The 13,492-nt window shown below is 48.0% G+C and overlaps 1 protein-coding gene across 1 annotated transcript; it reads left to right on the plus strand.

The window, feature by feature from the left end:
* The first annotated feature begins 430 nt into the window (after positions 1-430).
* Positions 431-9,947, plus strand: RPL22 (ribosomal protein L22). The gene is made up of 4 exons (XM_045898835.3): positions 431-575; positions 2,401-2,505; positions 5,494-5,618; positions 8,095-9,947. Exons 1-4 carry the CDS (start codon positions 564-566, stop codon positions 8,237-8,239), a joined length of 387 nt encoding a protein of 128 aa, XP_045754791.1. The 5' UTR covers positions 431-563; the 3' UTR covers positions 8,240-9,947.
* Positions 9,948-13,492: the final 3,545 nt, after the last annotated feature.

Below are 13,492 nucleotides of genomic sequence, written 5' to 3' on the forward strand. Positions count from 1 at the left end.
GATGGCGAAGGGGTCAAACTGGAGCGTGCACCCGCCTGCAGCAAGGAGGTCTAGCCCTGGGAGATACAGCCCCTGGGTACCTGCTTCAAGGCTGGGCACTTCGGGTAGGAAGCAGCCAAAGTGCATCTCGGGCATTAGTACCCCAGGACCAGAAAGGCCTCACCTCCCCAAGTGGGTGGGTTCGATTCCCATCCCACTAGCTGGTGATACATGGTTTCGTGAATTTCCTTACTTCTTTTCTCTTTCCAAAACTTTCAAAAAGTAGAGCGAACCCCTTCGTTTCTCTTTGGGCTCGTCCAGTCTAGCTCCCCCCTCCGATCGCAGTGGGACAGGCCACCCGGCCTCCTTCCTCCCTGCCCCCCCCCCCCCCGGCCCGCAATAGGACGGGTTTTGCATTCGGGGAAAAGCAATCGCTCCCCGAACGCACAGAACAGGACGAGACGGTGGCGGCCGAGGGGCGTGGCAGAGCGATTGGTACGGCCTGAGCCCTGCGTGCTCTGCGCGCTGCGGGCTCTTTGCGTCTGCGTAGTGCGCCCACCTCCCTTTCTGCCTCCGCTGCCGCCATGGCGCCCGTGGTTAGTATGGCTCCGCGTGAGGCCTCGGCTCTGGGGCAGGCACGTGGGCTTCGCTGGCCCGGCTCCTGCCCGGCTCGCACGGGGCGGCGCTCCGCAGGGTCCGGCCGGGGCTGGGCTGGCAGGCCGGCTGGAGCGAACCGGGGCCGCCGCGGGGCCCCGCACGTTGTGGGCGGAGGAGGCCGCGGCCTGGGGCGCGAGAGGAGCCCCGGAGCTCTCGGAGGCCGCGGCTCGGGCTCGGGCCCCTCTCTGCGGCCAGCGGGGAGTTGGAGCGCCCAGGCTACGACCTGGGCCCCTGGGGGCCCGGCCGGCGTGAGGCAGCCGGGGTCTGGGCCTGGTTACCTGGGCGGAGGGCGGGGAGGAGGCAGGGCACACGCCACCCTCGGGAGTCGCGCGTCCGGGAAGCCTACGGCCGGGACCCGGGGACCAGCGGGAAGGTGGCCTGGCCGGCTCGTTTTCAGGGAGAGGCGTGGGTTGGAGGACCCTCGCGGCGTCCGTGGAGGAACTTAGTTCCTCGGGGCGCACCTGTACGGACCCTCTTTGGTCCAGGGCAAGGCCCAGCGCCATTCGGTTGCAGCCGGGCGGGGATCTGGCCGTGTGGCGCCCTCATGTCACTCCTCCACCTGCAGCTCGCCGTCCTCACAGGTTGCGTCGAGCAAGTCGTATTCCTGCCCCCCCGTCTTTGTCGGGACACCCTTGTTAGCATTTTCGGCTCACCTAACTCTTTCTGCCCGAGCGGGTTTTTAATGCCTATGCATTTGTATGCCTTTGGTTTAAAACCGTGATGGAAGGTTTGGAGCCCCTTGCGGGCGGGTCTTTTACTAGCTGATTTGTATAGGTCGGGGCTAGATCTTACAGCGACCCTTTTGATGGTTACTGGGAACAGACGTCTTGGAAGGAGATCAGTGAAGCTTGCAGTAGCTAAATGTTTGAAAAGTTGACCCAGTCAAATTTTAGATGAAGTTCTTTTAAACAGGAAGGGAGACCAGATGTGCTCTTGGGAAAGTCTTTTTAGATTCTGTAAGGCTTTTTAGAGTGGACGCATAGGTGAGCGGGTAAAGTCGTACAGATGCTTTTTTAGTGGTGTTGGAGTTTGTAGAGGGAGAAGACTAATGGAAGCTTTGTGAGAGTAAAGGAACTGGATGCTTGTAGGATGTGCTCAGACTGATGGTTTAAATCAGAACCCAGAAGTTGATAGTGTGTTGTAATTAGAACCTAAGTTTTAGCCTTGTCTTGTCCCAACTGGGATAGATGTGTTGGTAGGACATTCGGTTCCCTAGAAGGTAGGTGAGATAGGATTAAGGGAGAACAGCTTAACTGGATCGGGACCCTGAGTCTGGAGAGTTAGGACAAGTATTCATTTCAGATTAAAATTGTTTCAGGTATGCAAGGCATTTGTATGCCTGCCCTAATCCTGGAATAAAGTGAGTGACACTTCGTTCTGGAAGTTTTATGGTAAATAAAAGGAAATGTTCCTTGTATTGTGGTTCGAAAGATAACAGACCTTCATGCCCATAGATTGGAGAGGCTGGAAAGTGTAAATGGGCCAAGAGTGCTAGAATGATGTGTCCTTCAAAAGGGCATGACTCCAGGCCCCGAAGCTTGCAGAACAGTATCTTGGGTATTGCCCCTGGACACTCTTGGGCAGAGCACAGTGTCCGGGCAGGTCTCTTGCTTGGCTACCTGGCGAGGGAGCACAGCTCCACAGGTTTTGCATTTGTATGGGCTTTTCATCTTAGGCATTTTTGGTTTTGTTAACTTTTTGGTGGTTGGGGGAGGGGGGGACTGGTTGTGCCTTCATCTCTTTATCATTTGTGTACCTTCTTAGAAAAAGCTTGTGGCGAAGGGGGGCAAAAAAAAGAAGCAAGTTCTGAAGTTTACCCTTGACTGCACCCACCCTGTAGAAGATGGAATCATGGATGCTGCCAATTTTGTAAGTTGCACCCTCGATGCCACTCAGGACAGTAATGAACCTTCTGGGATATTGCTGAGAAAACCTACCTGCCAGAGCACATTTCCGGTCTCAGGCTCATAGGCAGCCCTGCAGTTCTGGCTCTGCACAACCTTGGAACTTGGTCTGGTTATTTGTTTCTAAGTCTAGCTTTCTCTCACGTGTGTCCGTGGTGAGGAGTAAACATCAGTGCTAGAGAACTACCTCAGTTTCTTCTCCCTCTTTCATTTTGTTTCCAAAAATGATTTTACTTACAGGTTCCCAGGGAACAGCAAACTCCACTGGACCCAGTGCCCCCTTTGCACTTGGGTGTGTTTAAGCATAAGCATTGGGCCCTGATCCTCACGGGAGGAGGGCTTGCCTCCCCCAGGCCTGACTGCTGGACAGATGGCAGCATTTCTTCGAGCTTCCCATTTTGTTAGGCATCAGAGCTGCAGTGTTTATGTTAAAATATCCTGCGTGCTGACTCGTAATTGGAGCTTGGTTTTTCCACACCCTGCTTGGTACTGATACCTTGCTCCTATATTTGGCCTCATCCCCCAATATTCTTCTATTTCAGTTATATCTAGAAAAATTAACCTCATTCCCACATTTTGACTCTGCAGCGTGGTTTTAGCGGTTGACTTTTTTTTTTTTTTTTTAAAGATTTTATTTATTTATTTGACAGAGAGAGACACAGCGAGAGAGGGAACACAAGCAGGGGGAGTGGGAGAGGGAGAAGCAGGCTCCCCGCAGAGCAGGAAGCCCGATGCGGGGCTCGATCCCAGGACCCTGGGATCATGACCTGAGCTGAAGGCAGACGCTTAATGACTGAGCCACCCAGGCGCCCCATTTAGCGGTTGACTCTTTACCTATTCCGTAGCCACACCTGGGGGTTCAGACTTCTTGTGCAGAGCCTCCTGACTCCTCATTTGCTCCTCCTTGCCAAGATAATAGCATTAAAACAAGAATAATTTCAGGTGAAAAAACCTAAAGACTCAGCCTGTGGCCACTAATTCCATTGAATGGAATTCCAGTAACCTCTTGTGACCCTGTCCCCAGGAAGTCCCCAAATCGGCTCCTTAGTCTCTTCTCTTTGCAGTGACTTATTTTCTCTGGGGCCTCTTTTCCCTCCTAACCTTTGTGGCTTCTTCCAGTTTGTGTCTGTGATGGCCCTGCCCTGGTGTCCTTTCCCTCTGCCTTCTCTACACTCACCTGTATATGTGATTATTTTTCCTTCTAGAAGTTTTTGTAGGATAAAAAACTTGAGTCATTTATGAGTCTCAGATGCAAATGTCAGGATTTCTGACCTAGTCACTCTACCCTGTGCTCAGTTAACATATGGTGTATTGGAAGAATTTTTAATTTTTATTTTGTTTTTTTATTTTTTTTAAAGATTTTATTTATTTATTTGACAGCACGAGCAGGAACACAAGCAGGGGGAGTGAGAGATGGAGAAGCAGGCTTCCCGCTGAGCAGGGAGCCCGATGCGGGGCTCGATTCCCAGGACCCTGGGATCATGACCTGAGCTGAAGGCAGACGCTTAACGACTGAGCCACCCAGGCACCCCTAAATTAAAAAAATATTTATTTATTTTTTAAAGATTTTATGTATTAATTTGAGAGAGAGAGCACAGGCCTGGGGGGAGGGCAGAGGGCGAGAGACAAGCAGACTCCTGCTGAGCCTGGAGCCCCACATGGGGCCAGGACCCATAGATCATGACCTGAGCAGAAACCAAGAGTAGGATGCTTGCCCAACTGAGCCACCCAGGCACCCCAGTGTATTGGAGTTTTTTTTTTTTTTTAAAGATTTTATTTATTTATTTGAGAGAGAGAGAATGAGAGACAGCATGAGAGGGAGGAGGGTCAGAGGGAGAAGCAGACTCCCTGCCGAGCAGGGAGCCCGATGCGGGACTCGATCCCAGGACTCCAGGATCATGACCTGAGCCGAAGGCAGTCGCTTAACCAACTGAGCCACCCAGGCGCCCTGTATTGGAGTTTTTAAAGAGGATTATAGGGGTTTGGGGCTGAAAGGGATTTCATATTGCAAGAGCAAGAAAACCAAACATTTCTTTATTTTTATCTTCTTTCTTCTTTTCCATCCTTCCTTCCCTTCCTTCTGCCCGCTCCGGGGTGCCTGGGTGGCTCAGTCATTAAGCGTCTGCCTTCAGGCCAGAACGCTGGGATTGAGCCCCGCATCAGGCTTCTTGCTCGGTGGAAAGCCTGCTTCTCCCTCTCCTACTCCCCCTGCTTACATTCCCTCTCGCACTCTCTCCCTGTCAAATAAATAAAATCTGGAAAAAAAAAAAAAAGTAGACTCTATGCCCAGTGTGGGGCTTAAACCTACAGATCCTGAGACCAAGAATTGCATGCTCCACCAATGGAACCAGCCAGGCGCTCCCAGAGTCCTTTTTGACAGAGACCCCTGAAGTCCATGCAGTTGGATGACCCGTCCAGGCTTCCATGGGGGACTAGCATCTCTGGGCTCCTGGACTGCTGTCCTTGTGCTGTGCGTGCACAGGGCCCCTGAGCTGATGAAGAGTTTGGGTCTCTGCATGTTTTGCTCCTTGTACCGGGTTGAAGACTCCTTCCTCTGATGGCACTGAGAACAGTGCCTTATACTTCTTAGGTTCAGAAGCTGTAGGTACTTTCTAACAGTTTGGCCCTAGGTTTCCTGTCTTGTCTTACTTTGGCTTCTCAGTCAAGCCTTTTGTATAAAGGCACATTTGACCTCGTGTGTAAGCCATCAGGTGTGTTCATGCTGGGATGTTTTCATGTTCTACACGGAGATAAAGGTGAATAGTGCCATTTTCTAATTGTTCTTAGATTTCAGACCTTGTATTAATAGGTGAAGATTGACTATAATTTTTTTAAAAGACTGAACCTTTGAAAAACAACTTTGTTCAGTGTTAGGAGCATAAAAACATACAAGAGTCTAATGAGTGGGTGGAGCTCTCACTTCACTAATTGATTGATTTGACGATTTCCGCAGGAGCAGTTTCTTCAAGAGAGAATCAAAGTGAATGGAAAAGCTGGGAATCTCGGTGGAGGGGTTGTAACAATTGAAAGGAGCAAAAGCAAGATTACTGTAACTTCTGAGGTGCCTTTTTCCAAAAGGTATGGGACAGATGAGTGTGACCTGCCGGCACCCTAGCACTGAGTCCCGCCCCCACCCCACAGGGATACTGCTGCCCCAGAGTCATTCGGGCTTTGCTGCAGCTGTTAATTCCTAGAACGGGGCCCAGTGCAAGGAGGCAGTGAATGAATGAATGTTATGGGGGTTAAAAGCATTCAATTTTTGATAGTTTTAAAAATTTCGTTTTTCACAGACTAAGGTATTTCAAGCAGTAGAGTTGCTCAGACTTGCTTAGACAGTATTAAAAATGAGAATATTGCTTCTTTTGTCTCTAGATCACAGTGAGGAGCTTTACTGAAATGTAGTTGATATATAGTGTTGTATTAGTTTCAGGTGTCCAGCCTAGGCACTGATTCTCTACATTATTCAGTGTTCACCATAGTGTGCTTTCATTTTTAATTCTACTTATTTTCCCTGTAAGTGCTAGTATCATTGGGTGAGGACTCTGAGATCTCAGTTTAGACTGAAGCCATCCTTTTAATTCCTGTGGGCCCGTTTTCTTTCTAAGAGTCCCCAGTTCACTTAGCCTGCGGTATTACACGGTGGTTATAAGGAATCGGACCTGTTTATACCTGGCTCCTAGCCCAGAGCCAGCATATTCTTAGGAACTTTCAATCAAACTGAATCAAGTAGTGGGAGATTTGAAGGTGGATTAGGACAAATTGAGTATAGTTCAGCCTTTGCTTTTTAGCTTTAATTATTATCGGTCAAGAAGTGACTTCCTATTCTGCCTGGCTCAAGTTCTTTTATTTGTGCAGAAAGAGATCTGATACCATGAGAGACTGGTGCAACCACAGGGTCTCCAGGGCGTACAAAGCCTACAACTCTTGGGGCTTTCGCAGAGCTCATGGGGGAGATGCTGTGATCTTCTGTGACCCGTTTCCCTGCTTACTAACCTGGCGTGAGAATGGCTGGTAGCACCCCTTCCGTTTTCACAGATGCAGGTTTGTCCCCAGTGTGGGGAGACTGGAGCCTTCGTCTTCATCGCTTGCCTCTCTCAGTGACGATAGTTTGACTGTCTTGTAGCATTCTAGGTGTTCCTACTCGAGGACCTTTTCTTGTCTCTGCACTTCTGTAGCTTTTTCCCTAGTTTCTCAACGTTCTTTTATGACAAATTTTAAACCACCTGAAATTAACCACCTTACCTGAATACTATATGGTAGAAATAATAAATGACAGAAAAGAATACTTTTTAGATGGAACGACCAAATTGATTTATTTTTATGTAGGGAAAAGAGGATAGAATTGAACTGAGATCTTCACATCTTTGTGAAGATTGCTTTGTTGACAAGTAACACTGTTGAACAGTATTCATTTCTTGGAGATGGTGAGTCTGTTGGGGTTCATTAATACTTGGGTCCTTGCTAATAGGCCAGTTTGCCTGTGCATCTCCTTTAGTCCCCATAACGGTCGGAAGAGATGGTAAGTATCAGGAGTCTCATTTCATAGAGGGAGAAACTGAGGTTTGGAAAGGTTAATTTGCCCAGCAGTGAGTTGGCTTGGTGTTCTATTCCCTCTTCTCTCTCTTTTTTTTTTAAAGATTTTATTTATTTATTTGACAGAGACACAGTGAGAGAGGGAACACAAGCAGGGGGAGTGGGAGAGGGAGAAGCAGGCTTCCCGCGGAGCAGGGAGCCCGATGAGGGGCTTGATCCCAGGACTCTGGGATCATGACCTGAGCCGAGGGTAGAGGCGTAACGACTGAGCTACCCAGGCGCCCCTATTCCCTCTTCTCTTTTTGGTTTTGGGAAGATGCCCCGGGGCCTCAAGAGTAGACAAGTGAGAGAAGAAACAAGATCGTAGGCTTTGTGTAGTTGGCATGTTGAGCCCAGAAGCCAGTTGCTGCATTGATAAAACAGTGAGTTTTCTAAGCAGTTTGCTGTGATGACTGCTTAGCGGTCTCCAGGGCACAGCAACCACACTAAGACTGAGTGCGCTCACTTGCAGAGAGGGAGCAAGGGCAGGGCAGGGTGGCGTCCTTTTCCCCAGGAGTTGGGTAGGGAGCGTCCATCATAGAAGTGAGCGTATTCAGCAGCCCTGAGAAACAATCCCGATCGTCTGAACAACCTCAGAAGGAGGTTCAGATCCATGAGGTGTGATGTATGGGAAGTACTTGGAGCTCAGAAATCCAGTGATTTCTCAATAAAAAGATACTAAGATTGTGTGCTCAATTGTTAAGTTACTACCATGATATCTTTCTCCAGTGGTCACTAAAAGCCACTTTATAGGTATTTTGCTGTGTTTAATGGACAACTGTTAGATCTACTCTGTTCTCATTTTTATTGCCGGTTTAAATGAAATGTGGCTGATACTTTTGGCCTTATCTTTGCCGTTTTTGAATGGTGGGAGAACACCCTGAATTGTAATGATTTGAATGCATGGGTTTCATAAAAGGTGCAGTGTTTGAAAATGCTGGGGGGCCCTGTGGTGGAGTTCTCAAGTGTTCTTTCTCTGCAGGTATTTGAAATATCTCACCAAAAAATATTTGAAGAAGAATAATCTCCGTGACTGGTTGCGCGTAGTTGCTAACAGCAAGGAGAGTTACGAGTTGCGTTACTTCCAGATTAACCAAGACGAGGAAGAGGAGGAAGATGAGGATTAAAACTCATTTATCTGGAATATTTTGTATGAGTTCTTAAATAAAACTTGGGAACCAAAATGGTGGTTTTCCTTGTATCTCTGCAGTGTGGATCGAACAGAAAATTGGAGATCATAGTAAAAGCTTCACTTGGGCTGCCATTCACTTATTTGTAATTAGACTTTTTTCCTGCTTGAAAATTTAGTTTTTTGTGGTAAGAAAAGCAAAATAAGCTCCTTTAAGGGAACTGCCAGTGATCTGACCTTGAGCAGGTGGTTAAGGGTGTGGAAATGTGCGCCCTTCAGTTAGTCACTATTTTACTTCAAAAAGCGGGACAGTTTTATCTGGTGCTTTTCTCAGAGATTCAGGTATACTAACGTCGGGACCTCTAGTTCACTGAGCAAAACCAGCGACTTCTTTGAGGTTCTCTTGCAGGAAAAAGGTAGTGTCAGTAAAAAAGCAGGGTTCTGGGGCATTTCAATATTTGGTTACAAATTACTTGCGCACAATGACTTATGTATGTTAATCCTTTTTCTTCCTGTAGAAATAAAGTGTCCTTTGGCGTTGCTGCATATTCTCCTACCCTCCAGGAAAGAGTCTGGAGAGCGGTTATAAAAGTCCCAGATTTTAAATTAAGTAAACACGCACAAAACTGAATTTGTGAAGTTTCTACAACTCTGCAACGAACTGTCCCTTCGGCCCCCAGCAGGGGGAGCTGGAGATGAGCAGTAGTAGAGCTTCCAGAGATGGACATCTGTGCCTCTCCCCAGGATCGCAGCCTTTTCATGGGGTGGGCGCCAAGGAGAAGCGATCGAGGGACAGGTCATGCTGAGGAGATGAGGGAAAACGTTGACGTGCCCAGGGAATGGTCCCTTCTGTGCCATTTGGGCCATGGCTGGATTTAATGTCAAGTCGTTCTACAGACTGACATTAATCAGGGCCAGATGAAAGCGGGATTTTGTTGCCTCGCGTGCAGAGGCTAGAGATCTGTGAAAGGTTACTGAGTTGTGAAGAAGTAATTGTCGCCAACTGGAAATCCAGAGGATTTGAGAGCGACTTTGAAAAGAGACCCTGATGCCTTATGGTGCCCTTCTGAAATCTAAACAATTCTGCAGAAATGTCTGCATTGTCTTAAAATTACAGTGTATGAAACCATGTTTTTAAGGTTCGCCCACAGCTAATTTCCACACCTGAAATTCTTGGGCTCTGCTGGCTGCCTAGCTGGAAATTAAATGTTGGAGTCCTACCTTTGCTCCAAATTAACATTTGGTGCTCCTTGGATTGAATTTAACATGTTGAGTCTTTGCAATTTCATTTGTGGTTAAAGGCTCTAGCATTTTCTATTTCTATGCAAATTTCTTGTAGCAGAATTGTTTGCGTGTTTCTCCACCCTAGGGCAAGGAGAGGTTTCTTTCCAATGTCACTGAGGCATCAGCTGGTTTCTGTCCCTTACCATGATCATTAACTTTGTTAGTAACTTTATGACCTGGGTTTGCAAATTGTACTTGTTTGTTGCATCCATGTTCACCTGTGGTGATTTTTAGTTTCATTGTAAAAATATTAACCCTGGGTGGAAATTAGCATAGAAGTTTTTCTTTTTTCTTTTTTTTCAAACTTCCAGGTTTTTAAAACTTGTAATAAAATTGAAACTCGTTGGTTTTTCTATGCCTTTTTGAACTCTTGTAATTGAGTTTTGATCACATTTTATATTAAAGTGGCTAACATGTGGCTACTCTCACTGTGGAAGGCTTTTTTTTTTTTTTTAAGGATTGGCATGTTAATGTATTTGGCGACATTGTTTTTCCTACTAATTGCTGTTTCGTTAAGCCGGAGAAGAAAATGCATCCTTCATTCCCATTCTCTCTACCTTTGTTGTGCCTCAGCGAGATTCTGGAGTTGGTCATAACTGAACTGTCCATGTAGAACTTACTTCGATCCAGAGCCGAAAGGGTAACTTTGCAAAGATGACTTTTTCTGACGGAAGCTTTGTAGCGGGAAACCTGAATTACTTTACACCCATTACGCTGGCTGCATCCAGACCACATTTAGACCACTTTGCTTTTTAGCTCTTGACTCATGACCCGCCTGCCTGATGGCAAGTATTCACGGCACAGGAAGAGAGTGGGTGGGTCACGGAGAGCTTCAGGCTGAGGTGTACATTCATAGAGCTGGTGGAATAGGGAGGTGCTGTAGTCTAGTTCTTAGCTGATTCTGGTTACCAACACCATCTCTTGGCTAAAGGTTTAGTATTGGTTCTTTCAAAAGCCTCAGTGACCTCCACCTTTCCCCATGACTTTCACTGGTGAAAGTGCTTTTTTCTGAGTAGTGTTATCCTCCCACGTCTTTGGGAAGAGCCGAGTGTTGAAATAACGTGGATCTTATCTTCACCAGTGGCACCTGGTAGAGGTGTTCAGAAATGCTTGTGTATAAGAAGGATGGAGCAAAGTGGGGGAGTTCGAGCGTATCAAACATTTCTCAAAAATTGATAAAAATTACAGAATTCTCTGGAGTATTTAGACCTCAGCCTTTTTAGAGGACACTTGATTTCTTGGAAGGTGATGACTGGTTCTGTCCCTTGGTCGTCACATTAACCTCCGGAGAGCTTGGAAATTGGCTTTGGCAGCCTGCTTTCATTTCCTTTAGTTGCTGTGGTCCTTCCTGTGACTTCGCCCTAAACTTATCAAGTGTTAGAAGCAGAGCGTGGTGCAGGCTTTCCCCGTGAGGGGGCGTACACTTAAGATGTGTGGGTCATTGAGGAGACGGCAGATTCCACAGTAGCAAGGGGAGAGACCTCCCCTTGGTAGCCTCGGACAGAATGGGGCTGGCTGGGGTCAGAAGCGGGAGAGCCTGGGTGGGGTCCTGCTGGAGGTGTGGGCTGAGTTCTAAGGAGCCTCTGTTCTTTGGGGTAATAAGCTGTGGAGGTTACTTTTGGGAAGGGAGGAAGGTAAGGAAGAGGCCTGGTCTGTGGGATTTGCCATCCCAGCAAGGAGGTGGTGCTGAAGGAAGCAGGTAGAAGGCTGCCTTTTAAATGATGCCATCATGCTGCTTATCTCGGAACCAAAAACTAAGGTTTTGTAATCTAGACATTTCCCTATCTTTCCTATCTTTGGGAGGATCTGAGAATTCACATTCTTTTTTTCTTGGCTATTTCTGGCCAAGCTAAAACAGTCTGTTAATGCTGTGCTGACCAGCTGAGTTAGCTGCTCCTGTACCTAGAACCCAGAAAGAGCCCATAAGATGACTTAAGGCTTATACAGGGAATTTCTCAGGTTCAAGGCCATGGCCCAGAGGTCTGCCTTTCTGAGAAGCCCCTTCCTCATCCCCAGCATCCCCAAGTGATTTGGGTTCGTGTGGGGCACAGCCTGCATCTTGAGAAACAGGCTCCACGTACAAGGGAGATCTTGGTGTGTAGAGGATGTTTGCCATTCACTTTAGAAGATGCGGTGATCCTGCCCCCAATGCAGTCCCAGGAGCAGAGTTCTGACCTGCGTGGCTGCAGGGAGCGGTGTGGGAACAGGGGCTCCACTTCACAGAGCCTTGAGGTGGTCACGATGGGGCATGTCGGTAAAAAGCGGACCTCAGGCAGCATTGAGGGCTGCCTGTATGAGAAATTCCTGTAACCCAGGGATGGAGACTGATAGGGGTGTGTGTGAAAGATAAACCACTTACTGCAACTCTGCTCTTGGAAAAGCAGTTTTTCCTTGGTGCTTTCATAACCAGTATATTTAAAAATACATATTTTGATTTTGAATTGTCCCTGGGGTGTAATTCCAAGCTCTGTGATCAGCCAACAGGAGCATCTTGCCTCCTGAAACTGTAACTTTACTGATGGGCTTATTCTCAGCATTGGAGAGTTCACTGAATTTTCACCTTTTTAGGGACTGCTTTTAACATCAAACCTTTTAAGTTCATTGTCACTATTGTTAATAGTTGGCAATAATCAGAGCTCTCCTTTAACTATTACTGGTGATTTCTAGTCAAAAATCCATTTGTTTATGCCGTTCCAGGGTTTGCTTCGTTTTGCTTTTGGTCAGTAAGTAGGGTGACTGAGCTGCAGCTGTGAGCAAGATGGGAGGGCCAGAGAGGATTAGGATTGTGAGCGCCTCCACTCCTTGTTGCCAAGTCAAGCAGGTGGAACTGTTCTTTCTTGAATGATGTCTTGACTGTCTCAGCCTCGCCTTGGCAGTTGGACCCAAGGTTAAAGGTGTGTGCCTGAGGTGGGGGCTTTCTGGTGATGGGAGGTACTGTAAGTCAAAGTTTCTCTCAAGTGGGACAGAGAAGCTTTGGAAGTGTCCTGACCTCTTCTGGCCATCTGGGGGTGGGGGTGGGGGGCTGCTGAGGGGTGGACAGGTTTGGTGGTGCTTAAGGGTTTTTCCTGGATGGTTAACATTCAGAAAGAATTCTGGAAAGAGCAAGGCAGCCTTGCCAGGGACAATGCAGGCCTGCTAAAGCATGGTGATTTGGTGCCCCCATGGCTAGATGCTCAGTGATGTGAAATCCAGCCTTAGTCCCGAGAAGCCCTTTGCTTGCTTAGCCCACCTCCCTGCTGCCTTTCCCTTCACCCTTGCAGGCCGGCCTGCCTTGGGATGCTTTCAACCTCTCTCTCTCTCTAGTGTGGTTTAAAAGTGATCTGGGAGATAAAGGGGACTCCCAGCACCCTGCACTTTGATCCAGGAGGCTGGACAGACCTGCCTGTGCCCAGGAATGAACGAACACCAGCTTTTGTTCAGGGCTTGCTGGAAATTCATTTGGATGGGAAGGGGGAGGGAAAATTTGCTTCACATCTTTCCAACTGCCCTAGGCCATCCATGGCCTTCTGGTCACAGCTTGGATTCATCATGGCTTGGATCGTGGTCACCTCGCCAAGAGGTCTTGCTTGGGGGTGCCCTCACCAGGCAGTCACAACTCGCCTGGTTCCCTAAAGGTCCCAGGAAAGGGAGAGTCTTCTTGCTGATGTCAGGGTGCTAGGGGTTACTGGTGAATGCCTGCCAGGATGGGGCAGATGTTCAGCCAAGCCCAGAGGGGTTGGTGCCAGCGAGGAGACTCCAGTACCCCCCTTTCTTGCTTCCTAAGTCAGGCAGACCCTGTGGGTCCCAGGCAGCCACATGGGTCTCCAGTTGTTTCCCCCAAACGTGTCTGGCCCGAGGCAGAGAAGTAAGGGTACCCTCCCTTTATTGGCTTTTCTTGGGTTAGAGAGCTGACCATCCTAAGGGCCACTGAAACTTTGATCTTCTCAGAGTAGCTTTAAGACCTCCTTCAGCCCAGACTGGCCGCCCT

This window comes from Mirounga angustirostris, unplaced genomic scaffold (genome assembly GCF_029215605.1).
Source record: "Mirounga angustirostris isolate CCGP_5_RB_7025 unplaced genomic scaffold, mMirAng1.0.hap1 SCAF_4, whole genome shotgun sequence".
Taxonomy (NCBI): domain Eukaryota; kingdom Metazoa; phylum Chordata; class Mammalia; order Carnivora; family Phocidae; genus Mirounga; species Mirounga angustirostris.